Source organism: Equus przewalskii, chromosome 18 (genome assembly GCF_037783145.1).
Source record: "Equus przewalskii isolate Varuska chromosome 18, EquPr2, whole genome shotgun sequence".
NCBI lineage: Eukaryota > Metazoa > Chordata > Mammalia > Perissodactyla > Equidae > Equus > Equus przewalskii.
Genome location: NC_091848.1, coordinates 38,795,586 through 38,822,481, shown reverse-complemented (window position 1 = coordinate 38,822,481; position 26,896 = coordinate 38,795,586). Strand labels below are relative to the sequence as shown.

Here is a 26,896-nt window from a genome sequence, read left to right as displayed (position 1 = left end):
TAAACCCACAGGGATAAATCAGGGGTTAAAATCATCAGTGACTAAAAAAGGTCCATGTTCATGCCTATAAATTTGATATCAAAAAGGTATAATACAGGGGCCGGTCCCGTGGCCAAGTGGTCAAGTTCCCACGCTCCGCTTCGGTGGCCCAGGGTTTCACAGGTTTGGATCCTGGGTGCGGACATGGCACCGCTCATCAACCTATGCTGAGGCGGCATCCCACATAGCACAACCAGAAGGACCTACAACTAGAATATACAACTATGTACTGGGAGTTTTGGGAAGGAAAAAAAAAAATAAAGGAAGAAGACTGGCAACAAATATTAGCTCAGGTGCCAATCTTAAAAAAAAAAAAGGCATAATACAAATCAAGTCAGATACTGAAATTTTTCTCTTACAAAAACTTACCGTCTCAACTTGTAAAACAATCAAATAAATATGTACACTGAGTCAGAAAATTATTTTAATAGTTACAAAACATCTTTTTTTCACAGAATCAGTATAAAATAGTAGTTGATTTATCCATAATTATCAGAATTATTTATACTTGAGGTCTTGGCTAAGCGGGGCTGAAATCAACACAAGGTCTTGGACTGTTGGCTCAGAAACCACCCTAGGAAGCCCGCCTTGTTGATGTCTGTCATGCTCAGCTCTTATGAGATGACCCGGTCCTTTTTAAAAAAGTATCTTTTTATTCATTCTTTGGAGGCTTGAAGTGAATTCGGCAGCGTTCATTAAACACCTAAGATATTTAAACAGAAACAAAAGTCACTGAGTTGTCCTGTATAAACCAGGCCTGGAACTAAATTCAATTTGGCACGATTCAGGAGGATATAACCGTTTCTGTCCCACGTCAACATATTTAGGAAACAGAGGAGTTTCCTCACGGCGTCAAACTGACTGAACTGGTGCTGAGAGCACGGATTAAGCATCTACAAGGTGCTAAGAGCACAGAAGGCCTTGATATCCATTTATAAGACAATTTTAATAAAATTTAAATCATTCAAGGAAAAAATCATCACAAGCTAGCTTATTTAGCAACTAGCAAACATTCAGTTCCATATGGTGGACATATTTTGGACAGTTAGACAAAAATATCTAAAATAAGTTTAAGATAAAGCTTTTTTTTCTCTTTTTACAACAGATTTTATTTAGACACCTGTTATGTTTTTCTAAACAAGTGCCAGATCCTTCTCACAGTACATATACTTGAAGGGAGACCAGTCTTTTGCTAAATTGTGTGATTGATGTAATGTTTTGTTCTATTTACCTTGTTCCTAAAAATCTAAACAAATGAAGTATCATAAATGTTAAAAGAACATTCTATGACTGTCTGTCAACATGGGACTGTGCTAAATAAAAATTTTGGTACAGCCATTCAATGGAATACAATGCAAGCATAAAAAAGAATAAGGAAGCTCTTTACGTTCTGACTTGAAAAGATTTCCAAGACATATTAAGGGGAAAAAAAACCAAACTGTGGACAGTACACTTCCATTGGTGTGCAAAGGGGAAATATGTGTGTATGTGTTTATGAGTTTATACACACACATACATACATAAAGTTAGAAAAGATACAAATATCTGAAAGCATATACAATCCTTTCAGAGAGAAGGGAAAGGAAGCAGCTGAAAAAGACGACAGGCAGAATTTTTACCGTATACCCTTTAATATTTATAAACAATTTAAATTATGTGTCTAAACATTTCAACTGTCCAAATAAAAAAAATTATAAAAATCTAAAAGAATTTCTTCTCAGAATCTACCCTTCATACTTGACGTAAGGAGAAATCATTTTTAAGGTTAAAAAAAAAACCCCAAACCTAGGCTGGCCATTGTGGACTATCATAAAAATAAAAGAAAAATCTACAGAGGAAGCTTTTAAGATAACCGGTATTATTCAATTTCTTAAGCAGGGTAGGAGATACACGAATGTTCCCTTTATTAATATTCCTTAAATTCTACATGTTACATACTCTTTGGTATGTGTATCTCACAATTAAGAGAAAACATCTAGCAATTATACAGACTCTTTCTGGCTCTTTTGTCTAACAGCTCATCTCATGTCAGTTCCCAGCCCTGACATTTCTCTGGCGTTCCCAATGCTCAGACCAGAGGAGTATTCCGTTTGCTGGCCATGACACACACTGGTTGGGACAATATAGACGACTTGGCTGAGCTTCCCCGAGTCCTTTTCCTTATTGACTTCCTAACCACTTTTGCTAGCCTACTGCACCATAGCTACATTTTCTACTTCTCAAAACAAGTAGAGAGGGGCCAGCCCGGTGGCACAGCGGTTAAATTCGCAAGTTCAGCTTCTCGGCGGCCCGGGGCTTGCTGGTTTGGATCCTGGGTGTGGACATGGCACTGCATGGCACGCCATGCTGTGGTAGACGTCCCACATATGAAGTAGAGGAAGATGGGCATGGATGTTAGCTCAGGGCCAGCCTTCCTCAGCAAAAAGAGGACGACTGACAGTTAGCTCAGGGCTAATCTTCCTCAAAGGAAAAAAAAAAAAGTAGAGAACCTCACTTTCTATGGAGTAGATGGAGCATATTTAAAACTAATTATCAAGTCCAAAAGTGCTTCACTCTTCCCACTGCAATACATTTACATACATCATCCTCTGCACTTGGTTTTTCAAACCTAATATTTATTCTACCACTCCCCCATCCCCTCCCAAGAGTAAATATTGTCTCTCTGGAGATATAAATGGACAGATACTGCCAAAATCTTTCAAGCAGCAAACACCTTATCACATTGGTAGAAATGGCAGGAATAGGAAATCTTGGCAAAGAGGACAGGATAAAAAAATGTGATAAAGCAAAGAAAATCAATTTGTATTTTGCAATTTATTCATGGCTCTGTAAGTTGGTATATTCTAGTTTTTGGTTCAGTTAACGTCTCTGTGGGTTTAACCCCATTCTGCTGGTTAATTTCAAAGGAGAAAATAGAATTTTCAGTTAACTGTGTCAGGTTTAATAGATTTTGCCCTTTGGAAATCTTGGGAATTTTAGAGAGGGGTACACAAATATAACTTTTTAGAAAACTAAAGTGAGAATTCTGTGATTTTTGACTACATGTGAAGCCCTGGGATCTTGGTCCCCTAATCTAATTCCCAATCACAACTATGCAAGTGGTAATAAGCAGCATGTGAATCTAAGAGCCATACAAGGCCCTATTATCAGATACCAGTAAAGCTATATAAAGAAAAAGTTTCATGATCAGATATGTCAGAAAACAAGCAACTGTGAAGGGTAGCTAATGATATGAAAATTTATGGAAAGTAACTGGGCTCAGAAAGGCTAACTTTAACAAATAACCTCATTGAAGGTTCTGAGCTAACCAGAGTACTAACTCTAAATATCAAATATGCCCATAATTAGTATTACGAAAGATATAGAATGTCTCCAACTCTGTTACCATGACGGGTCATACAATTCTACCATAGGACTGCAAAGCCAGTTTTCCTAAGATGGCTATTTGGATGCTAACCACGCCCCCCTCAAAGAGTTAAAGCCTTCAGTTGCTGTCAGTGGAGGGTCTGCATTCTGCGGAGCCCCAGGGCACTCTTTACTCCCCTCCTCCCTTGGTCTCCCTTTGCTAGTTCAGCTTCCTTCCTAGTTATCTCCAAGAACTAACCACCATTTTATACCTTCCAGCTCCTGTCATTTACCACTTCTTCAACATTCAGTTCTGACTGCATCCATTTCAACTGCAAGAAAGTAAAAAAAAAAAAACAAAAAACTGAAGTTATGAAAATTTAAATTATAGAACTAAAACCAAACTCTGCAACATTTTCCAAACAAAACCAGCTGCTGCTCCTGCATTCTTTGTTAATGGTATTACCTAGGCTAGATGTTGGAACCCTCTTTGACACACCCATTCTCCCTGTATGTAATCATCAAATCTTATAAAGCCATGGTTCTCAAGCTTTGCTGCATACTATAATCACCTTGAGAGCTTTAAAAAAATCTCAAATGCCCAGGTAGTTCACAAAAGAAATACAAATGGCCAATAAACATATTTTTTAAATGCACACTCTCACTCATGTATAAAGAAATGCAAATTAAGCCATACTATGACAAAAATTTAAAAAAATGAAGAAGTCTAATAAAACCCAGTATCAGTGAGGGTGTGGGCAAAGATACATTCACACACATTTTTAGTAGAAGTATAAATTATTGCAACCTCTATGGAGGGCAACTGGGTAAGACTTATCAAAAATGTAAATTCACAGGTCCTTGAACTCATTAACTACAGTTCTAGGTATTGATCCTACAATGCAGATTTGTAGAGATAGCACAGAGGGATAAAAAGAAGGACAAGGAGGTGGCAACCTGATTTGGATAAAGAAAAAAGAATCAGGAAGAAAAAGAGAGAGAGAGGAAGGAGATGTCTAAGGCCTACGTGATGTGCAAAGGCCTGAGTCTCCCACGCCGTCAGCACAGAGCCGCATCTGAGGCTACAAATGCTCAAGTCTTGCTAACTTTCTTCACACCTGCCAACGTAAGTATCCATCAGAAAAATACCTATTCCGTTGCTAGGCCCAGACGGCAGGGCCCATCATACTCCTAATCACCTCTGGTCAGAGAGCTTGAGAAGAAAGAAGGTGGCTAGTTCCAGAAGGGGGCTTGACAATATACAGGAAAAATTACGAGAAAAAAGCATGGACTAGAGGCTGAGCCAGCCAAGAAGTTAAAACCAGGATGATTTCCTTGAGCCAAAGTCAAGACCAGGCCAGGAGATTTGGGAACAAAATGCCAGAGAGCTAGCCAAGATCCCGGGCAACCATGCTTCGGGGACCCAGGCCAAAGAACCTGACCAATGAGGAGTATGGCTCGGGCAGGAGGTTTGCGAAACGTGCATGTAACACCAGTCACACTGGAACCTGGTGCCGATCCAACAGTTCCTTTTAAACTCCCTTCCTGGGCTCAGAACTGGTGTCAGAGGGTAGGCGGCACTGGCACTGAAACTGTGGGACAAGGGGAAGGACTGCATTCTGAGGACTGGTGCACTGCGGAGCAGGAACAAGCCTAGAGAGGCTCAGCTGCTGACACCAAAGCAACCTCCATTTCCGATTTTAATCAGCTATACAGACCCGAAATCATGAAAGTTGCACTGCTCTGTCAAAGCCTGGACTGAATGCAAAGAAGTAACACCTCCAGACAAAGAACAGTGTCATCATGTGCCACTAAGACAGTCTCCCTAACTACTCCCAAGATTTTCTGTTTTTTTTTTCTGAGGAAGATTAGCCCTGAGCTAACATCTGCTGCCAATCCTCCTCATTGTGCTGAGGAAGACTGGCCCTGAGCTAACATCTGTGCCCATCTTCCTCTACTTTATATGTGGGACACCTACCATAGCATGGCATGCCAAGCAGTGCCATGTCCGCACCCGGGATCTCAACCGGCGAACTCCGGGCCGCTGAAGCGGAAAGTGCTCACTTAACCATGCGCCTCCAGGCCGGCCCCCTGCTCTCAAGTATTTAAAGGGATGTCATGCAGAAATGGGTTTAGACTTATCCTATACAGCTTCAGAGAGAAGACTAAGGAGCAGTAATAACAGATTTTCATAGTACGTAAGAAAATCTTGGAACAATTACAACTGCCCAAAAAGAAACTGCACTGCCTCAGAAGATGATGAGTTCCCCCACCCCCTGAAGTAGTGGTTAAAGAAAAGGTGGAAACCACTGGTTGGGGGATACCGGAAGGAGGATTAATGTAGCACATATTGAGTCCCAGAGACTCAAAAAGGAAAGGAAAAGAGCCACTACTTTCTACCAGCCAATATGCTGGCTCTTACATACATTATACAATTTAATCCTCACCAAAAAAAGAAAACAGGGACGTTATTAAGTATCAAATACATTTTACAAACTAAAAGTCAGAAGTTTCAGAGCAATTAATTTATAAGGTTACAAAGCCACCAAGTGATAGATGGGATTTATTTCCTTAGAGTTGTCTGCCTTTATAACCTACATTCTTTCTACTCTTCAACCTTGCAGATACTATAGCCAACTTCTAATACAATTTCAGCACCACCAACAAAATGCTACCTCTGAGACGATTGTTTTTGAGACTCTGAATCTTAAACAGACAAACATCCTCTCAAAGGCTGCTACCAGGTGACAGTAGTTATATAGTTCCAGCAAGGAATGTGCCTTTTCTGAGTTAAGGGCTCAGGGAAAGAACTGGGGACTTTTAGACTGGCATCTCTGTACATAAATATGTTCACTAAAGTAATCAGAATTTGACTATTACTCACAACTTAACGTAAAAACCCTGACTGGATCCAGAGTCAGAAGAGATGGGTTAAAGTCCCAGTTCTACCTCTTACTAGCTTGTGACTTTGTGGACGTCAGGTAGTGTCTGAGTCCCAGGTTCCTCCTAGAGAAAATAAAGACGTAGAGCCGGAACGTCTCTAAGAGCTGTCTCTTTCTGATTCCACAGTCATCACAGCAAGCTTGAAAATAAAACATAATTCAAGTGTCCTTATTTGCTTAAGTACTCCTCATGGTTACCCTCTAGTCCTAAACAGTATCAGGCTAGAAAGGTCCCTCTCATAACTGGCCAGCTGCTTTCTAAAACCCCTCCCTGCAGCAGTCATCCAGGGAAGTCTCTCTGGGCCCTGGAGGCAGAAGGCAGAACTGAGGGCGGACCAAATCATGTGCCTCGATCACTCCCACTCAGCAGTTTCTGAACTTTGCTCTCCACTAACAAGAGTCACTCTATTCTTTACCTCACTTAATTTGCAAATAGTGCTTTTTCATTTTCTGATATAATAGCCCTGCCCTGCAGTTTCCTTTGTCAATACCTTCCACAGTCAGTCAAAATACAAAATCCAAAAATAACTAGATTTTAACCAGCTTTATCTAAATTATCTATAGGTCTTCATAAATACTGAGAGTAGAGTAAGATGACCATAACAGCCTAAGTTCCCTGTCTGAGGAATCCACCACGGCCTGATGAAAGAATGAGCAGCCATGGCGCAGCTGTCACGAACAAAGAGAGCAGCGAAGGCAGTGGAGAATCTTGAATCCAGTGAGACTGCATCGGTGGGATGACTGAGAAATGGCACACACTCACCTGTGTGCAGCTACAAAGACAAAGCCTTGAGAGGGATGATAAGGTCCCCTTTCCAAGCTTGGCTATATCTACTAAACAAAGGGCAAACCTCACGACTGTTCAGTATGAAAATGATTCCATCTCACACTGGATTTTCAGTCACCCGACAGGCAAGGATCAGTAAGTCACCTATCGTGCCATGTTAAAATACAGATAGGATTTTGATAATTGTACAGTGGTCATGTAAGAAAAAGCCCCTGATCTTAGGAAATAACCAACACATGTATGAGGAAAGGAGAAAAATGTGTCTAACATTCTCTCAAGAAGGTTCACGAAAAAAAAAAGTCTATGTGGGGTCAGGAGGAGACAAAGAAAGAGGGAGGGAAGGACGGAGGCAGAAGGGAGGTGGAGAGAATGAACTGCAAAGCAGGCGGGGCAAAATGTAAACAATAGGAGAATACAGGTAAAGGGTACATGGGAGTTTCCTTGTACTATTCTTGTAAGTTTTCTGTAAGCTTGATATTATATCAAAATAAAAAGTTAACCTTTAGCCCCCATTCCAAAAAAATGGCAATACATTCCACATAATAAAATATGGTATCCATTTCAAGTGTTGTCTTGACACGTCACATTTAAGGGCTATAAAGAAATAGTTCTGCTTCATTAACCATCTCTGAGGTGTACACCCTATCTGTATTACAGCTGACTTTGGGAAGATAAGGCTTCCTCTGACCTATCACTCAGTGGACACTTGCTGTTTTCTTAAAACCCACAACTTCAGGGATGGGAGATGAAGTGGAAACAAAGGAGTGTCCAAAACCAGCCAAAGACCCATAGCAACTTCTCCACAGCAGGGAAATAAATTACAATGAGGTTCTAGTGTATCTGGCTGTATTTAAATAATACTACATTTTTATGGCTGAGAAGGGTAATATCCTGAAGTTAAACATCTGTATTACATTTCAGCAGATTTCTATAGATGAAACCAGAGGTAAATATTTTCAAAATGTAAATATATTAGAAAAATGTTTCTGCTCAAGCCTCAAAAGAGATACAGATGTGACTTCCCTAGATTTTAAGTGTTGGTCTGTATTAACCCTTTTATCTTTAACAGTGGAATATATAAAGGAATGGAAATAAAATATTATTACATGCTTCTTTTAGCTAAAGCTGCTACATTGCATATGTTTATGAAATACACATTAATTTACGAATTAATATCCAAATGCAATAAAATAAAGCCCACTAAAAATGAAGTATTACTCTCCTGGTCATTTCTTTTTTTAGGTAATAAGCATATCTTACTCTAAATTTTTCTTATTAAAAAGTGCCTTTATTTTGAAGGCTAACTTTGGAAAAACTGTCTCAGATATGTAAATCTTGTTCAACTTACCTTCGTCTGTTCTTTTCTAAGTTGCTTTAATAACGTTAAATCATCCAAATTCTTTTCTCTCTCTTCTCGGAGGTGTTTTACTACTGCTGAAGTCTGAGCTATACAATTTTTTATGACTCTATCCCTACTAGCATGAGCCTCCATCAACTAAAAGAACAAAGGAATGAAAAGAGAAAAATCACATCAATTTATCACGTTAGTGTTTTTTTAAAAACCTTACTTTCAGACTACAGAAATGTAACACTCTCTAAAACAATTTTTTTTTTAAGATTTTATTTTTCCTTTTTCTCCCCAAAGCTCCCCAGTACATAGTTGTACATATTTTAGTTGTGATTCCTTCTACTTATGACACGTGGGACGCCACCTCAGCGTGGCCCGACCAGCGGTGCCATGTCCTCACCCAGGATCCGAACCTCGAAACCCTGGGCCACAGAAGCAGAGCGTGCGAACCCAACCACTTGGCCACGGGGCCAGCCCCCTAAAACCATTATTAAAAATTGAATCTATTGAAGAGAAGATTGTGCTGAATCAGCTAAACCACCTAAAAACAGATCAAAAGAAGCACCTCTGACCGTAGAAGGTGCGAGGTCGGGTCGTCTTCTTCCTTGAGCTACTCCCAGGGCTTCCTGTTCTTCCTGCATCCCCCACACTGGGCTTTTCATTTCCGTCTCCTTTCCCTACAACCCCTTCTCTCCCCATTATTCCATCCATGTGTTCCTCTATCCTTTGCCCACCCTCACACACCTTCTGGGCCACTTCCTACTGTTACTCCTCCTCTCTTTTTTTGTCCTTTCAGCCTCATGTTGTCATCAAGTGCAATAAATTCTAAGATAAGCGATATAGAGAAACTCTTAGGTACAATAAAGAAAAACAAAGAATGCTGCATTTACCTATGTAAGACAGAGCCCTTTTCAAGATTTTAAAGTTTAAATATTAATAAGGAAAAATTGTGTATGAAGTACAAATTATTGGCTCCATCAATTATGTTGATCTGACAGAGCAATTCTTTACTAACTTTCATCTTAATGTAACAAATCCAGTACAACAATTCACATCTATTTTCTGCCTTGAGATTCACAAAGTATGATGTTCATGTTTGGCTACACTCCCATGACCACAGCCAAATTTTGATGACACCCCAAAAATTTGGGGAAGAGGAAACAGCAAAACACTAAAATAGTATGTAATCACCATTATAATTATGGTACCTAAATAATGGTGTTCACCTCCAACTAAAATTTAAGTGTTAACTTGCTCCGTGTAATCATATCATATCATTCCTTCTTCCCTCTGAACAGAGAATATCCTAATGCTATGCTAGTGATAGTTATAATAGGGTAAACCTAACCTAACCATTATATATATATATATATTATATAAAATATAGGACTAACTTAGCCATCCTATAAGCATTCTTCATAAGTTACTTGAAATACATCTCTTAAATGATCATATCAGGATCCAGTGGTTGAGAACTACTGGTCCAATAAATGCCAAGAAAGAATAAACCTTTGCACTTCTAGAGTGCAATACTAAAAGTGCATTAATTATAAATCATACCAATGTGAAAAGAAGGAAATTAAACTGCCTAATAGCCATTAACCCCACCTCAATTTCTCTAATATGCTAATTTTTTTCATTGTAACATTTAAGATTCACAAGGACAGCCTCAAGGTCCATATTTCATTGGGTAATATGCTGCTTCTGTTACCTCTTCAGGTATAATTACAGAAAATTAAAGAAGCCATTGAGGGTACGGAACTACTCTTCTCAAAACAGAATAAGAAAAGAACCATCTTCAGAGTTAAGAAGTTCTCCCTGTAGCTGTGTGAGACTGGCTAAATAATTAAAATTTCCAGGCTTTAGTTTCCTCTTTTGTAAAATTACGGATTATGAGTAAATAATCACTACTATCCTTTCTACCTCTAAAATTTAGGGGCAACATGATCAATGCACTGCTCAGATGTCAGATGCTATTTAACCACTTTAATATTTTGTCTAACTCGCCAGCAACTGGTGAAATAGCATGAGCACCAACTAGGAATGCATCACAACATTCTCATTTTTCTGTCTGCATTTTAAAATCAAATTCAAATTGTATGCCCTTTTTTAAAATGTTCAATATTTGACTTTCAGTCTCTCTCACCAGTCCCCCTCCTTGGTTGGGCTTTCCTCTGCTCTCCTCCTCTTGAACATGGGCCCCTCTCCTGTGGAGACACTTCTAGCCACAGACCACTGTCCTATCCTCACCTGCTTACTTTTCCTTCAGATCAGCCCCACTGTGAACCCACTCCCACGTGGACAGAAATTACTGGGCAAATCATCTTTTACTTTATATCATCAATTATTTCTGTCTGGTTTTCATGACCATCCTTCAGCAAAATTCAGAATTAAGACCCATATACAAGAGGAGTATGCATGGACTTCTGCACATGTATGTCAAAGAAATGAGGACGCTTGTAACTAGTGATAGACTGTGTGACATGAGCCTACCAGAGAAATATACAGCACTAAACCAGGCTTATTAGCTCATTAGTAATTCAGATGCTTGAGGATTTGGTCACACGAGAACTGTTTCTGATTATATATAAAGTTGTTATCAAAGGAACTGAGATAAAATTTATTAAGAAACTCAGTAAGGTAAAAGGCAAGGCCTTTGGTTAAAGGAGAAAAATCTTGAACAATAACCATATCACAACCATATTTCTTTTGATTTGGGGCAAGCAATTTTGAAATGAAGGCATTTGGAGTGGGGCAAGACAAAGATTCAAAAGTAGTCTAAAGGGGCTGTACCTAGGACTTCCTAGTGTTACTTTAGTGTACCAGAACTCTGAAAACTTCTTTTAGTCCAAAATTTTCACTTACTATCTTTTAATCATTATTTTAAAACAATGCTTTTTGACTTTAAGGAAAATATAAGGCAAACAGTTTCCCTGATTATAGTTTTTTGGTATTTTTCTTTCTAGAACAAAGGTTGATTGTAAATTAACTCTAAATTAAATTCTGATTTCCCAAACATCTAAAACATTTGTTTTAGAACCCTGACAATGACCCTTGATTTAACTATCATTAAAAACAAAACAAAAATTATAAGTTTTTGTCATGGCCTTTTTTATGTTGTAAATCTTCCTCCAGAACTTCTGACAAAAGGATGCAAGGGGAAGCAGACCATTTAAACATATATTCCAAAAGTTCATTATATTAAAGAGATACTTTTCAAACTTAGCCTAAATCAATCATTATGACACCAAGAATAGTTTTGCATTTTCAAAGCACTGTTCCAAGTTCACAGACTTCTTATTGTTCAGTATTGACTTTTATGTTTATCTTGAGAATAAATGATAAACAACGTAAAGCTAGAAAAATTTCATAGATTGAAGGGAATATGCTCTAATAAGGGGATTTCATTGAAGTTATTTTATTTTTACTAAGAGTATACTTTTAAGGTTTAGAATTTCTAAAATTAGTGCTTCATAATAACTTTGCTGATCATCTCCTACGAACACGTTATTATCATTAGAGAATGCAAACATTCCTTCACTGGCTATAGAAGGAAGGGTCAGGGACTAAAGTAAGTCAGAGTGACCATAAGCAAGATGGACATTTCACAGTGTTCCACTTGTTTTTTTTTGAGGAAGATTAGCCCTGAGCTAACACCTGCCGCCAATCCTCCTCTTTTTGCTGAGGAAGATCAGCCCTGAGCTAACACCCATGCCCATCTTTCTCTACTTTATATGTGGGACGCCTGCCACAGCATGGCTTGATAAGGGGTGCCATGTCCGCACCCAGGATCCAAACCAGTGAACCCTGGGCTGCCGAAGCAGAATGTGTGCACTTAACTGCTGCACCATGGGGCTGGCCCTAGAGTTCCACTTCTTAACCCAGACAATATTTAAGGGAACTCAGTGGTACTTATTAGCATGGGCACTCTGCTGCAGGCCTGATCCCTGGCTCAAAGCTCCTGGATAACCAATCCTTTACATGACATTTGTGTTGCTGGATCCCTCTAGGATACAGACAGACAGAGAAAAACCCAAACATGTACACAAGAATATCCAAAACAGAAAGGTTCCAAATGAACTAGGCAAGGTTATCCTGGTTCAACAAAGGGATAAGAAATACTGCTGCTACTACTACTACTAGTACTACTACTACTAGTACTACTGCTAACAACAATAACAGGAGCAGCAAGCGGTTACATGTAAAACATTTAGTACAGTAAACACTTCATATTAACTCATTTAATCCTCTAACAACCCTATCAACTAGGTACTATTATGATACTATTTGACAAATAAGGAAGCTGAGGCAGAGGTTATGTAACATGTTCAAGGTCACCTAGCTAGGAAGTAGCAGAGGGAGGAGTCAGGATCTAGATGTGGAATCCCGGTTGTTAACCACTACACCATAAACCTCTAGGTTACTCAAAAGGCTATAAATGGAAACAACTGAATACATTATCAGGTAGTGTGGGGACTATGAGTAGCGGGGGGGAGTCACTAAAATGTTGGTAAATTTTTAGTTCTTTAGACAGAGCTACCCAAAGAAACTCAGTGAATGTCAAACAACCTAACAAACTAGGACGTGGACCCACACTCCACACTTCCAATACTGGATTCCACTCATTAAAGCCCACAACCCTGCAATTTCCTCCAGCCACAGGAATTACCTGACCACTCAATAACATAATGTACTTTCACATAAAAGCAGAACAAAAATATCAGCAGTTAATGCTCTGAATTTAATTGATATGAACAAACTGATTTAAAATTGATTTTATTTTCGTAATTGAGGAAGGAACTTCAGGTTTTAAGTAATACCTTCTTTACAAAACTATGAGTCCAAATAGTAATCTTGTGGTAAAGCCTAAGAAAAGGAAATGCCATTTCAACATTAGCTTCATTAATGAAAAGATATAAGTAAACTATAAAAAAATACTTAGCTACATCATTATCTCCTTTTGCTTTTGGAAATTAAAAGAGAAATAAAGGAAATCTTTAAGAGGCAGTGAAAAAACATCTATTTGAGAAAACAAAGCCTTTCCTCTCTTCCAGCCGCCAAATGCTTCTATTCCCCTTCCTGAGGAGGGAGGGAGAAAAGAAGGGGAGAAGGTGTGAAAGGTTTAATTCCTCCTTATATCAGCTATCTGGCTCCTTACAATTGATTCACTCAAAGCCCCTGCTCTGGTTTCACGTAGGAGGGTATGTTTTACTTAACTGTTTCACTCTCTCCTTCATTCTTTGGTGCATGAGGTTTCCTTAGTTAAAGGCTGCCCACGACGGGGCCAAAACCCGACTGCTCTCCTTCCTTAGAACCGTCTCTTCACACACATGTGCATAAGATCACGTATTTTCCTTAGTTTGTAGAAACCAAATCAAGACTTACACACAGCCTCAGGTATGAGCAAGAAAACATAAAGATGTCACTCTTTTATCCACAGTATAATTATATGTCGATTGCTTTCTCATTTTATCTGCAAAGAAGGTATAACAGAAGCATAAAAGAAAGACTCAAAAGATACACTTACAGACTCATAAAGTTGTTTACAGGTTTGGCTGGCATCAATTTTCCCTGCAAAGGAAGCTGTTGGAACCGTAGTGTTTAATTCATGTACTATTCTGTCATCAATCGTCCTCATCACCTTGAGTAATTCCTATACATATTAAAAATAAAAGAAGAATAACCTGCATGGAAGGTTAAGTGATAAAAAGGAAGCATTTAAACAACAAAATAAAGCTCTTGCATATTTTACAACTCTCTAAGTTAGGAATGGGGAAACCACACCAAATATACTACAACCACAGGAAAATCTTTATTACAAGAATGATAGGAGGTTATGTAATAGTAATTCCAACAATGGGCACCAACTCTGATTCCTTTGCTGAAATGTGATTACCTTAAGGACAAAGATGATTTTATTCATTTTTAAACCCTATTTGCAGGCACAGTGCTTAGCAGATAGTGTGCTCTTTCTGTCTCCATCATACAGCCAATAAAGGGTTCTACTGAACTTGATTACCTCAAATTGGCCAAAACAATCCAGCAAAATTCTTGCTCTATTCCTTTGTCTGTCATTCTAAAGCGTGGTGCTAGATAGAAAACTTCTAGAAAGCTATACAAGAAACTATTAATAGTGTTTAACTTGCAGAAATTAATCTATACCCTTTTAGGCTTTTTTTTAAAGTTTTTTTCTATAATTGTGTATTATTTTTGTAACAAAAATAAGTAAAACAAAGCACACTGCTAGAAAGGGAATTAAGTCTCTTTGTGGCTTTCTTGGTCAAACAAGTAGAAATTGGTTTTACCTTTTTATTTCACATTTCCCAAGGATCTCTTCCCCCTGAAAAAGGCTCCAACTCCCAAAAAACAAACCAAAAGAAAAATAGTACCAAAACGGTAGGGGACTTAGAAAGACTCTGCTGAGTGTACCTACACAGCATAGTCCCTTCTCCCCACATTTTGATTACAATACTTCTTTTCACTTGTCACCAGAGAAATGCTGGGCATCAGCTACGTTCTAGCTCCAGATAACATGAATTCTAGAAAAAGTTTCTAACAGTATACCCTTCTCTTTCTTTTTCAATTGTTTCTTAAATTCTCCCTCCCTCACCTGCCCCACAAAACAAAATACGATCACTGAAAAATCATCAAGAAAATAGAAGTATATAATACTAGGAATATACTTATTGAAAACATACAATAAGTTAACATTCAATATTAATGTGTACTAAAAGCAACTTTGCTTGATCCTCTACCTCCCTCAACATATCAACCTATTTCTTTCCTTTACCAAACTTAAATCCATGACTGAAACCTACTCCTTAATTCTTTCTTAATCCATTTGTTAAAATAAAAACTTTTATTATGATTAAAGTATTACACAATCATTCTAGAAAGATTAAAAAAAAATTTTAAAGAAAATAAAAATCATCCTTGTTAACCATTATTAATACTACAAGATGTCCCTTTAGTTTTTTCTACACATACCTAGGAATATTTTTATAAATTGAGGTATTATATAACATTTTAAAGTCCTGCTTGACGACACTGTACCATGAGCATTTTGTCCTCATTACTAAAACTGCCTTGAAGACATTTTTAATAGTTGCACAAATATTCTACCCTATGGAGGTATCACTACTCATTTGACCTCTTCCCTAATAATGAACATTTAGGTGTTTGCAATTGTAATAACCATTCAGGCCATTCAGTCTAAGCCTGCAGTCTAGATTCTGTTCCGACCAGTCTATTAATCTTTAGTAATTTAATAATTTAGTAACTTAATAGCCCTTTCCAGATCCCAACCTAAAAGTAAAACAGCTTGTAGAAGGCTCATAATTTAGACTAATACAACACAGGCAAACATCAGGTCTAAAACCAACTTCACTATCTTAGCCTCTCTTCTTGTTATCTTTCTATTTTTGTCAATAGTATTATCATTCCCTGTAAACTAGAATTCTTTATTTTTTTTTTTTAAAGATTGGCCCTGAGCTAGCATCTGTTGCCAATCTTCCTTTTTTTCCCTTCTTCTTCTTCTCCCCAGTGCATAGTTGTATATTCCAGTTGTAGGTCCTTCTAGTTCTATGTGGGACACTGCCTCAGCATGGCTTAATGAGCGGTACTAGGTCCGTGCCCAGGATCTGAACCAGTGAAATCCTGGGCTGCTGAAGCAGAGGGCACAAACATAACCACTCGGCCCCTAAACTGGAACTCTTAAGGAATAATCTCAACATACTCAGCACTTTAGAGCAACCACCACTATAAATAATCTTTGTAAGTGGTAAATTCCAAATGAATGGTGACAGCACTATTTAGGGAGTCAAAAAATAGGTAAGTAGCAGACAGGAACCTTTCCTGCCAGCTTTCCCTCCTACAACTTGCCTATTAAAAAAAAAACAACAAAAAAACGCTCCTTTAAAATCTCTCTCTTCTTTTCCCATATCTAAATCAAACTGATCTTCTGAGGCCAAGGTTTAAATTATACCTTTTAGATGAAGCTTTCCCTGGTGGTGAGTCCTCAACAATCTTTCTTCTTTAAACACATGCAGCAGTTACAGAGAGTACCGCAGAGTTAATTCATTTATTAACTCACTCTGTATTCAAAAAATATTTACCGGGGTGGCCCATGGACAAGTGGTTAAGTTTGCGCGCTCTGCTTCAGTGGCCCAGGGTTCGCTGGTTCAGATCCTGGGTGCAGACCTACACACCACTCATCAAGCCATGCTGTGGCAGCATCCCACACAGAAGAACTAGAATGACTTATAATTAGGATATACAACTTTGCACTGGGGCTTTGGCAAGGAAAAAAAAAAAAAAGAGGAAGACTGGCAACAGATGTTAGCTCAGGGCCAATCTCGAAAAAAAAAATTACCAATGTCTACTATGTGTCAGGCACCATTCTAAACACCAGGGCCACAGTGGTCAATAAAACAGAAAATGTCTGTGCTCTTACAGAGCAAAATTCTCATGGGGAAGGCAGATAATAAACAAGTACCCCAATAAACAAGATAATTTCGGTACTGAAAAGTACTACAAAACAGAAACCAAACCAAACCAAAATGGGATGAAGAGCAAACACCTAGTGCGCTGTGGCCGAGGGGCTAATACTTTAGATAGGGAGATCAAAAAAGGCCTCTCTAAGGACGCAGCATTTGAGCTGAGGCCGAATGATATGGACGAGCCAACTAAAAGAACATCTGGGGAGATAAGTCAAAAATTATGAGGCAAGAATAAATTTTGGGGTGTTTGGAGAACTAAAAGACAGCAAGTGGGCTGGGAATGAGTAAGAGGAAAAGTGGTAATAGGTGAGGTCAGAGTAGACCACAAAATGGAGAACAGAGACCATGGAAACAATTAAATACTGGGTTTTTGTTTTAAGTTTTTTGCAGGGAAAGATTCACCCTGAGCTAACATTTGTTGCCAATCTTCCTCTTTTTTCCTCCCCAGGGATCGCGAACCTGCAAACCCCAGGCTGCCAAAGCACAGCGTGTAAACTTAACCACTACACCACCAGGCCAGCCCCTAGAGCTTGGCTTTTAATATAGTAGACACTAGCCATATGAAATTATTTTAATTAAAATTAAATACAATTTAAAATTCAGTTCCTCAGTTGCACTAGCCACATTTCAAGTGCTCAAGAGCCACATGTTGCTAGTAGCTACAACACCAGACAGCACAAATTTCCACCATCATGGAAAGTTCTATTGGACAGTGCTCAATTTGAGAAAACATAGTGACAATCTCAAAGCTGATAATGTACTTGTTTAGGGATTGCTGAGAACTATAAGCTATTCTTAAATGTCACAGGAAAGATACTAGAAAAGCTAAAGATAAGGGGGAAGGGGAAATGAGATTCAGGAAGGAATTTCTTTCACAATTGCAGAGGAAGAACGAAAAGAACTCTAAATACCTCATTAGGCACACATTTCTTTATAGCACAAAAAGTGCCAGAGCTCTTATGGCAACTCCCAGAGGGTCTAGAGAAAAGCCTGGGCGACCCTCACAGACGGAAAGAAACTGAAGGTTAATGTAGGCACAAAAGTGCTGCCGTTAAGTCACAGGTATCATTCATAAGGAATTACTGGCTGCATATCTGATGCCTAGCTCCAACAGCATCCCCTCTCCCTCTCACAAATTCACCGAGAAAATATACAGAAGATGCCCCTGAGCAGACATCATACACAAAAACAGCAACACGAGCCCACAGAGATAATACAGAAATACACATAGTTCAGTGGCTGTCTGAACACTACGTCTCTATATGGGATCTGGAACCCTAATCAGTTTCTAAATGTCAAAGTATAGCAAAAGATAACTCCCCAAATTTTATAGTGTCTCAACTTCTCCTATCTTTCATCCTCCTCAAAACAAGAAGAGATTCTGATATATCATGAATCTCTAATTTTAGCTGACCCCTTAAAATTCTTCAGGTACTTACCTTGGAATTGCATTTTATGTCTTATCTGTAATTGTGGGGTGAAAATCTCATCCTCTTGGAGGGCAATTTCACTACCGAAGGAGTGCCCATATTTAGTCGTAAGGAAGGGTAGAGAAAACTTTCTGTTGTCCCTACAATTATACTATACTCCATTCCTAAGATTAATCCTTAGGAAAATTCCTCTTATTATTTTGGGCAGCTTTTAGGGTATTTGGGGGAGTGGTAAAAGGTCTATTATATGACAGTAAAATAAAAATGTACTTCGAAGAATGATCCAGAATGTCTTAACCTTTCCTCTCCTCACCCTCTGCCTGAAGGTACCCAGAAGTAGATCTCACTCACATGGTGCTCTTTTCAGACAGACCTGATTCCTTGAATTCCATTTTTATAGCAATGTTCACGCTGTGCTCCCCCCAAGCCAGAAATACACACTTGCCTGAAACTGTCAGAGTCCTCTAACACCCAACAGCTCCAGGCACAGGAACAGAGAGCAGCTGGGCATGTTGCAAAAGGAAACATCATTGACGCTAGAAAATAGTCTATTTAGTCTGTACCTAATTACCATACAACTCAAAATCAATTGTGTATAAATGAAAAAATATTTCTAACAGAAATACCAAAACCCAAACATTCTGGGGAAGAAATACTTAGTTGATTTTGTTCAGGTGAAATATGAACTGGGTCTCAGGATGAGGAAGAAAGGATTTCAAGGGGGCAACACGTGAAAACAAGCACAGAAATGACAAAGAGCACAATGTGTTTAGGGAAAAGTAGGCCTATGTGGCTGGACAGCAGAGTTGAAATGTATGTTGGAGGTGGTGGGGCTGGGAAGAGAGAAACGTATGAATAAGGACAGAGGTAAGAGATAAAACTAGGGAGAGGCACTTTGGGATTGGATCCTGTATGCCATGTTAAGTAGTTTAGACCTGGTCATATAAGCCTGAAATTAGATGCACGGTTCAGATTCTAAAATTTAGAAGATACCAGTATGAAGCCAGAGTATTATGGAGATCAGATTGAAGAGGGGATATATTAGAGAAAGGAATGCTGCAGACAAGGAGGGCTATCGCAAAGCTAGTTGCAAAAACTATAGGGCATGAACAAAGACCATGGCAGTAGTGATGAAGCTTCCTAAAGCATCTCTGATAATTTCACCCCCTCTGCTCAAAAATGACTCCCTAATCTCACACTTGGCATTCAAGGCCTTCCATAATTTGGTTCCAATTTTTTGTATAATCCCAATGTGCCTCTGTGTAAATCCTCAATTCCAGCAATACTGATTTGCTATTTCTCCCAAATACATAAGATTTTCTGCCTATATATAGTTCCTTCCACCTAGAATTCCCTTGGTCCTGTCCACCTAAGGCCCTACTGAATTACTATCTTTCGATTTATTTCTTTCTGAATTATTATTGTATTCAAATTCTCAGTATCTTCAACACATTTCATATCCCCGCTTACATTAAGTTCCTTGTTTTATATCCCATCCACTGGGTTTCCCCAAGTGCCTCGTACCTGGCAGGTATCTGTTATGAACTAAACTGTGCGCCAAATTTATATGCTGAAGCCCTAACCTCCACCGTGACCGTATTTGGAGACAGGGCCTTTAGGATGGTAATTAAGGTTAAACGAGGTCATAAGGGTGGGGCCCTAATCCCATAGAACTGGTGTACTTATAAGAGAAAGAGACACCAGAGATCTCTCTCCCTCTGCATGCAGACACCAAGTGAGGACACCCATGATGAGATGGCAATCTAGCTTTAGGTGTGTAGTAGGCTACACCATCTAGGTTTGTGTAAGTACACTTTGTAGTAGGCTATACCATCGAGGTTTGTGTGAGTACACTCTATGATGTTCATGCAATGACAAAATCGCCTAACAACACATTTCTCAGAACCTATCCTATCCTATGCGTTCAGTGACGCACGACTGTATAACAAATTAGACTGTAGAATCTAGACGGTGGGTATGAGTGTTCACTGTAAAATCTTCTCAAATTTTCTGTAATGTTTGAACATCTCCACAATAAAATTCTGAAAAATCTATCTAAATCTTTACAATAAAAAATACATGATTTCCCATTTCTCTTGCACAATATTCACTGCAGTGCTTTTCACATTTAGGGTACTTACATTCAAATGTAATGGTTTCATAGCTTTAAAAAAATATAAACTTTGATTATTTGTGAGTATGCCAATTAATCACAGTTTATAATTTTATCAAATTCGTCGAAGCCTAAATGTTATACTAAAATTTTACATTTTTACAGTGCCTTCGTTTATGTGCCTCTGAGGCAGCAGGGGCAAATGTTCTTACACTCATTTACAATGAGGTTAAATGATATGCCAAAGCCAGCCCTGGAAAACGAGATCTTCTGACTTTTAACCCAGGATATTTTCCGTTATAAACCACAGATTTGGAAAAGTCCTAAAGAAACTATCTACAAACTTCCCCCAGGTTTCCTTAATGAGACTCATTTTATGATCTTTTTATTTACATTATCTCTGTGAATGGAATGGTTCTGCAAGACAGTTTAGCTTTTACCCCACTTACAACATCTTACCTGACCTGCCAGAAGGAAAATCAAAGTGTTCTTTAAGCACTGCTGGATGTTTTAACAGCTAAAAGAGATCTTTTGAAATTTGGTTTTAGAGATTCAAAAAATAATGGAGATAGAAGGAATTTTAAATGTTACTTATTTTACAGATTCAAAAGTTAATTCCTGAAAGGGTTGAGTGATGAACTCAAGGTCTCAAAGCTGTTAACAGCAGAAGCAGTGCTAGAACCCAGAACATCTAACTCCCTAACCAGGGCTCTTTCTGATTAACCTTAAGGCTACCATTGCTCAATTATCTGAGCTCATGAACTCAAGTTAAGCCACAGTACTAATGTGACAAGACCAAGGCCACAAATGGGCCAGTTAATCTTAAATATTCCATTTACTTTAGATTCCAAGTCTTTCTGCTATCTTAAGGTTTTTATTTGTATTTGCTGACCACTTTGATCACATCTGAACTCGGCTGCTCTTGTGCTGATCTAATCTGAGGAGCAGCTGAAGTGGTGAAGAGGGTTGCAAGAAATGATGAAAAGACCCCATAGAGACTTCTTTGGCCAAATCTCTGTCAAATAATTCAGTTTGTTGAGGCTATCTTCAAGAATACCACTCCCTACAAAACGGCTCAATGCAAAAAGCTTACTACAGATAGGCCAACGATATGTGAAGTAATTTTTCAATATCTTTAGTTAAAAACACATTTGTACGGTCATGATTTCTTAACTCTTTACCTACACTGCAGCACATTTATGCCTACATTGGAGCAGATAACTTTCACAGCAACGTGGTCAAAATTCAGATCCCTGTTCTTTAATTCCTAGGGTTAATAATTAGCCCTAGACTTCCGGTGACTGAATATATACACGACACAGCCTTTTTCTTAAATGTTACGTTTTCTCGAATGATTAGGAAGACAGTAGCACCAGAGCAGGTATTAGAATTAATGACTCTTCCAAGGCTCCAAACGTTCTGCCCCACCAAAATAGTAAAACTTCTACCAAGTGTTTTGTTTTATCAAATAAATAAATTCTCCTTCACTTTCTTCTGTCCTACAAACGCTCAACTTAAAGGAGGGGAATGGCACAGCCTAGGAACTGAGTTCGGGGATGGCTAAAAGGTTGTTACAACCTCTATCCGTTGGGCCCGAGCTCGGCTCTACCACCGCGGAACCACCCAGAGTTTCCCAGTGCGGTTACTCAAGGCCTTGGCAGCGCCGGGAGAACCATGAGTCCCGCGGAGCAGCCTCTCTCCTTAAGGCCAAGCCCGCGCCCCCATGACCTCCAATGGCTCGAAGAAGGAACCTTGAGTTGCCCGCTTCTCCCGCAACTGGTTCGCACTCCCTCCCAGGTCGAAACAAGAATATGGTGAGGGGACAAAAGGAGGGACGCGTCTGTCACATGAGGAAAACCCCATCACCTGGAACTCGGCGAACTCCTCACAGTTCACACCGCCACTGGGCGCCGCCATATTGGACAAACGCGAGGCCCCCGCCGCAAGCCAATCAGCGCGGAGCAAAGGTGTCCACGACGCCGCCTAACAAAAAATATTCCGAGGGAAATCAGCGAGCACGGGGTTTGTCTTTTCCCTGGTCCTCATCCACATCGAAGGCTGTAGCTTTGCTGTCCTTTTCACTCCTACCTCTTTAACATATTCTCCTAGAACTGGCCCTGATGCACGGATCGAAGAATGTCAGAACTTAAAAGGGATCGTTTTACTCCAATCTCATTTTCTTAGAAAAAGAGAAACAGTTTTCTGGTCGCACCGACCAGGTCGTTCGAGGAAGAAATCTAGAATAGAAGTGAGGTTTTTTTTAAGCCTTTCCTCTCCATTATTTACCTCCCATCCCTGGAGCAGAGGAGTCTTTGTTCGTTAAGAATTTGGGACCGCTAAGAACTAATGAAAAGACATTTCTGGCAATGTGGGGTAAGGGTTGAATAAAGTGTTTAGGTATGGAAATAATAAAACGTTTAGTTTTATTTTTTTAAAAAGGCAAATAGCAAACAAAATAGAGACCATACCTGTGAATTTCTCAGGTAGCCTGAGAGGTACTCCCAAAGCCAATAAGAGAAAGGGCCACCGGTCGCCAGGAGCCCAATTATGTGTTTTTGATAAAGGCAAGTATTCATTGAAAACACTAGAAAAAGTGTACTGAAATACGGGTTTTTCTAGGCAGTGTGATTTCGGGGTCTACAGCTCACAAAAGTTCTACAACGAGCACATTATTTCTCTTCTATTTTAAACGGGTACTTCCTTAGATGCAGCGAACTTTGCAAACGCCCCTGATACCTAGACTCCGCAAAAGCATCCTCAAGGATGCGTTCGGGACGCCGCGCATGGCAGGACAGGGCTCGGCGCGCCGCCCGCACATTCGGCTCGTCACGCACGTCCTACACGCTCGGCGCAGCGCGCAGGCCCCACCCGCACGCCCCGCCCTCAGGCCCCGCAAATCACACGGGCCCCGCCCCCACGCCCCGCGAGACCGGCACGCCCCGCTCGCTCCGCCCACACGTCCCGCACGCCCCGCCCCCCAGCGTCGTGGCGTCCTTCCTACAGCAGTGCTTGATGACATTGAACGCGCTGGCACCGCTGCCATCACCAGGTGCTGTGCTGGTCGGCGAAGTAGGTGGCCATGGGGAGCCTTCGCGGCCTGCGGCTGGCGGCAGGTGAGACGCGGGCCTGTCTAGGGGAGGGCGGGAAGCCAGCTCGGCCGCTGGGGCGGGGGAATCTTGCAGCCTCCCCGGGGCTGGTAGTTGCTCCGTTGCTTCTCTCACTCCCCTCAGGTGGCTTGGAATCCTACCCCCATGGTAGTAATAATGGGAGAGAGCGAGGGCTGAGCGAGAACTGCTAAGCAGACACTGGGGCCTGGCCCAAGTGACCCTTGCACCTGGCAGTCCATCCACGCAGCTCCTGCCAACTTAACGAGCCCTTGCTGCCCGATCCCTCTCCTCCGCCCTCCTCATCCGTAGCCTCCTCTGAGCTCAGTTCTTAATGCACTTGCCGCCCCTAGAACTCCATTCCTTGTTTTCCACCCTAATCTCTCCCCTCCGTTGCTCTACTTGAGTCTTGAGTCTCCCATCCCCCATCCCCCACCATCCCCAGAGTTTATCCTTGCTCTCAAAGAAAACCTCAAGTCTAAGGTTTCTTACCCATTTAGTGTTTGCTTAGGCAAGGGGTTTTTAAGGTCTCACAGAATAATAGTATTTGTTTTCTTAAAATGGGGGGTACATTTCTTTTAACCAATTCTACAGTTAAGTGATTTGAATTTCTTGGATGGAAGTGTTATGTAAATGCGGGATCTGGAGTTTGTTTTCCTAGTAGACATTTGTGTAGTGAGTCTGTAGAGTCAGAGCTTAATGCCCCTTTTTGGGAGCCAGTAGAGCCTTTGCTTAGTAGGGGCTGAGAAATCAGTGTTTGCTTCTTGGCCCTTTTCTAGGCACCAGGGCAAATCACTCTTTCGGTCACCTTTATGAGCTTTGATAAAGCGTTGTGATTGATCTTTTATTCCTTCGTACCAAATTACTAAAAAGTTGTTAATTCAAATTTTAGAGGAAGAATCGCCCCAAACTTGGCTATTGAAATAATATCACTGTCCATTGTAAATGTAAATAATGTAAAAAAGAAATTATCCTTTACATGGCTTATTTTGCGTTCCAGTGGAGAACGGACTGGAAAACATGTCTCAAACTGGAGAATATTGTTTAATTTCTTTAAAACACACACCCCTTCCACTAAAAGAGATTGATTTTATTGATTTGTTCAGCTTTGTTGAACTAATTTGCCTAAAATCTATTTTATACGTCCTGTTAACTTTTCAGCAAGGTAAGTGAAAGAATCATTGCTCTGTAAAAAAGCTACAATAGACTGAGTGAAAGGGATTTGATGCCGTAGGAACTAAGACTGAGTGTGTCTAAGTAGTTCATCTTCTTCCTTGAGAATATATTTATGTGTTATAAAGATTCCAGAGGCTGTCTGCAGACTCGTGATGTTTAAAACTTCACCATCGGGCACTCACTTGGAACAGAATTCTGTGAGCAATGTAAGAACGATTTCTTTTACTCCAGATAGATCCACTAAGGATGTTACATGAGCAGCTCTTCCCAAAGGATCTTCTCTGACTGTCTTGTTTTGTGAGCAACTCCAAGCGAATCTGCTCAAACTTTCACCCATTTTTGTCTACTTTATAGCTGAATACTTTGACGTACATTATTGTATTTGATTGATTATTCATAGCAGCACTCTTATCCTCGCCTTTCCATTTTACAAAAGAATAAACATAAGTCAGGGTTAAATGACTTGTCAAAGATCACTTCCGCCGTAAAATGTTAGAGCAGGAAGGTGAGTCAGTGCTCTCATCTTGGAACTTGTGCTTTTTGCTTTGTCCAAGCTGCTTATTCAGGATAGGTGTGTATACATATGTGTCATGCTAATTGGGTCTCTGAAGTGAAGTGGAAGATTCATGAAATGCAGATTTACTTGTGAAATGGGAGCACACATTCATATGCAAATGAATTTTCAGGTGAGGGCATTTAGCAGGCAACTTTTTTGTTGTTTTTAAAAGATTGGCACCTGAGCCAGCAACTGTTGCCAATCTTTTTTTTCTCTGCTTTTTCTCCCCAAATCCCCCCTGTACATAGTTGTATATTTTAGTTGTGGACATGCCCTTCTAGTTGTGGCATGTGGGATGCCACTTCAGCATGGCCTGATGAGCGGTGCCATGTCCGCGCCCAGGATCCAAATGGTGAAACTGGGCCGCCGAAGCAGAGCGCGCGAACTTAACCACTCTGCCATGGGGCTGGCCCCTACAGGCAACCTTAACCAAAGGAATGATAGATCAAGTAGAAACATAATCTAGGCACGCCTCACTCATTCAGAATATCATTTGGAATAAGATACTCTAGGTAAGTGAAATTTTAAATAGCCAAAGCTTAATCCTGTAAATGATAGCCCTTTATTTTTAATTGTTTATGTTGAAAATCTTTACTATACTCCCTTAGCAAACAGAACATAGGCTTTTATAGCTTGAATTTGTTTATTGTTTTGTAGATGTGGCTGTAGATATAGGTTCGGGTTGTTAACTTGTGGTTCTGGGACCCCTTCACAGATGAGAGATCCTGTGAACCTCTGGAATTATATCCAAATTTTTCTGACTATATACCTGTTTGGGAAAGTAAAGGTCCACAGCTTGCATCCATTACTCAGAACTGTCTGTGCTCTTTAAGTTAAAAAGCACTGATATGATGATTTGGAACTAAATGGCTAATGACCCACACTACGTGGGTTCCACCAGGTGAAGACTGGGTCTGTTTTGTTTTTACTAAATCTGCAGCACTTACCAGTGTCCACCTCATAGTAGACAGGCAATAGATATTTTTTTCGATAATTATTTTCAATAATTATTTTTGAAAATAATTATTTTTAATAATAATTTTATTACTTTCTACAGAATAATTATTAGGTCAGAAATGGAATGGCCTTGCAAGAATGTTTCTTCACACCTTCAGAAAAGTTTAACTGCCCTAAACTCCTTTGACTTATCAGATTTTAAAATGAATTTATTATTATCATTGTTATAGCAATGCAGGGGACAATGGGCAGCCTCCATGTCAGTTTAACTCACATCCCAGAGCGTTCGAATCAGGAGATACCTTACAAGTCTTGTCGTCCAGTCCCGTAATTTTACAGATGAGGAAACCTATGGCCCAAGAAGGGAGTTAACTTGCTAAGGGTCACACAGGTACAAAGCTAGGACGTAACCAGTTATCTCCTGGCTTCCATTCTGCTTTTTTTCCCACTACATTCTGCTCCTTCACTGTTTTTGCTAACCAACTCTATGAGTACATGCTCATTTTTACAGCTCCAATCTTTGGCTTTGCTTATCACTTCCTCCGGATCTTGCGAACAGGTTTTTACTGAGCATACCTGTGCGCCCTGTACACTGTGAAAA

The 26,896-nt window shown here is 39.9% G+C and overlaps 2 protein-coding genes across 5 annotated transcripts in view; one reads left to right on the top strand and one right to left on the bottom strand.

Moving 5' to 3' along the window:
• Positions 1–441: 441 nt before the first annotated feature.
• On the bottom strand, positions 442–23,372 carry MIX23 (mitochondrial matrix import factor 23). Of its 4 annotated transcripts, XM_008516204.2 has the most exons (6): positions 22,369–22,485; positions 18,835–18,892; positions 13,989–14,114; positions 8,462–8,608; positions 3,657–3,716; positions 442–742 (listed from the first exon to the last, which is right to left on the bottom strand). In XM_008516204.2, exons 3-6 carry the CDS (start codon positions 14,097–14,099, stop codon positions 692–694), a joined length of 369 nt encoding a protein of 122 aa, XP_008514426.1. In that variant the 5' UTR covers positions 14,100–14,114; positions 18,835–18,892; positions 22,369–22,485; the 3' UTR covers positions 442–691. The 4 variants fall into 4 exon arrangements, with proteins under 4 accessions (XP_008514426.1, XP_070439877.1, XP_008514425.1 ...); XM_070583776.1 differs by lacking the exons at positions 18,835–18,892; positions 22,369–22,485 and adding an exon at positions 22,971–23,372; XM_008516203.2 differs by lacking the exon at positions 18,835–18,892 and having other exon boundaries at positions 22,369–23,336.
• FAM162A (family with sequence similarity 162 member A) overlaps positions 23,303–26,896 on the top strand; it is a 25,221-nt gene continuing 21,627 nt past the window's right edge. The window contains exon 1 of the mRNA XM_070583778.1: positions 23,303–23,615. Coding sequence (XP_070439879.1) covers positions 23,582–23,615 — 34 coding nt within the window. The 5' untranslated portion in view covers positions 23,303–23,581. The remainder of the gene's footprint in view (positions 23,616–26,896) is intronic.

Excerpts from the sequence above, each read along its gene's own strand:
- MIX23 (XM_070583776.1), bottom strand. The coding sequence starts at position 23,078 with ATGAATACTTGCCTTTATCAAAAACACATAATTGGGCTCCTGGCGACC. Across the intron at positions 14,115-22,970 it reads GCTACCTGAGAAATTCACAG|GAATTACTCAAGGTGATGAG; the intron begins GTATGGTCTCTA and ends TAATATGTATAG. Across the intron at positions 8,609-13,988 it reads GTAAACAACTTTATGAGTCT|TTGATGGAGGCTCATGCTAG; the intron begins GTAAGTGTATCT and ends TTGTTCTTTTAG.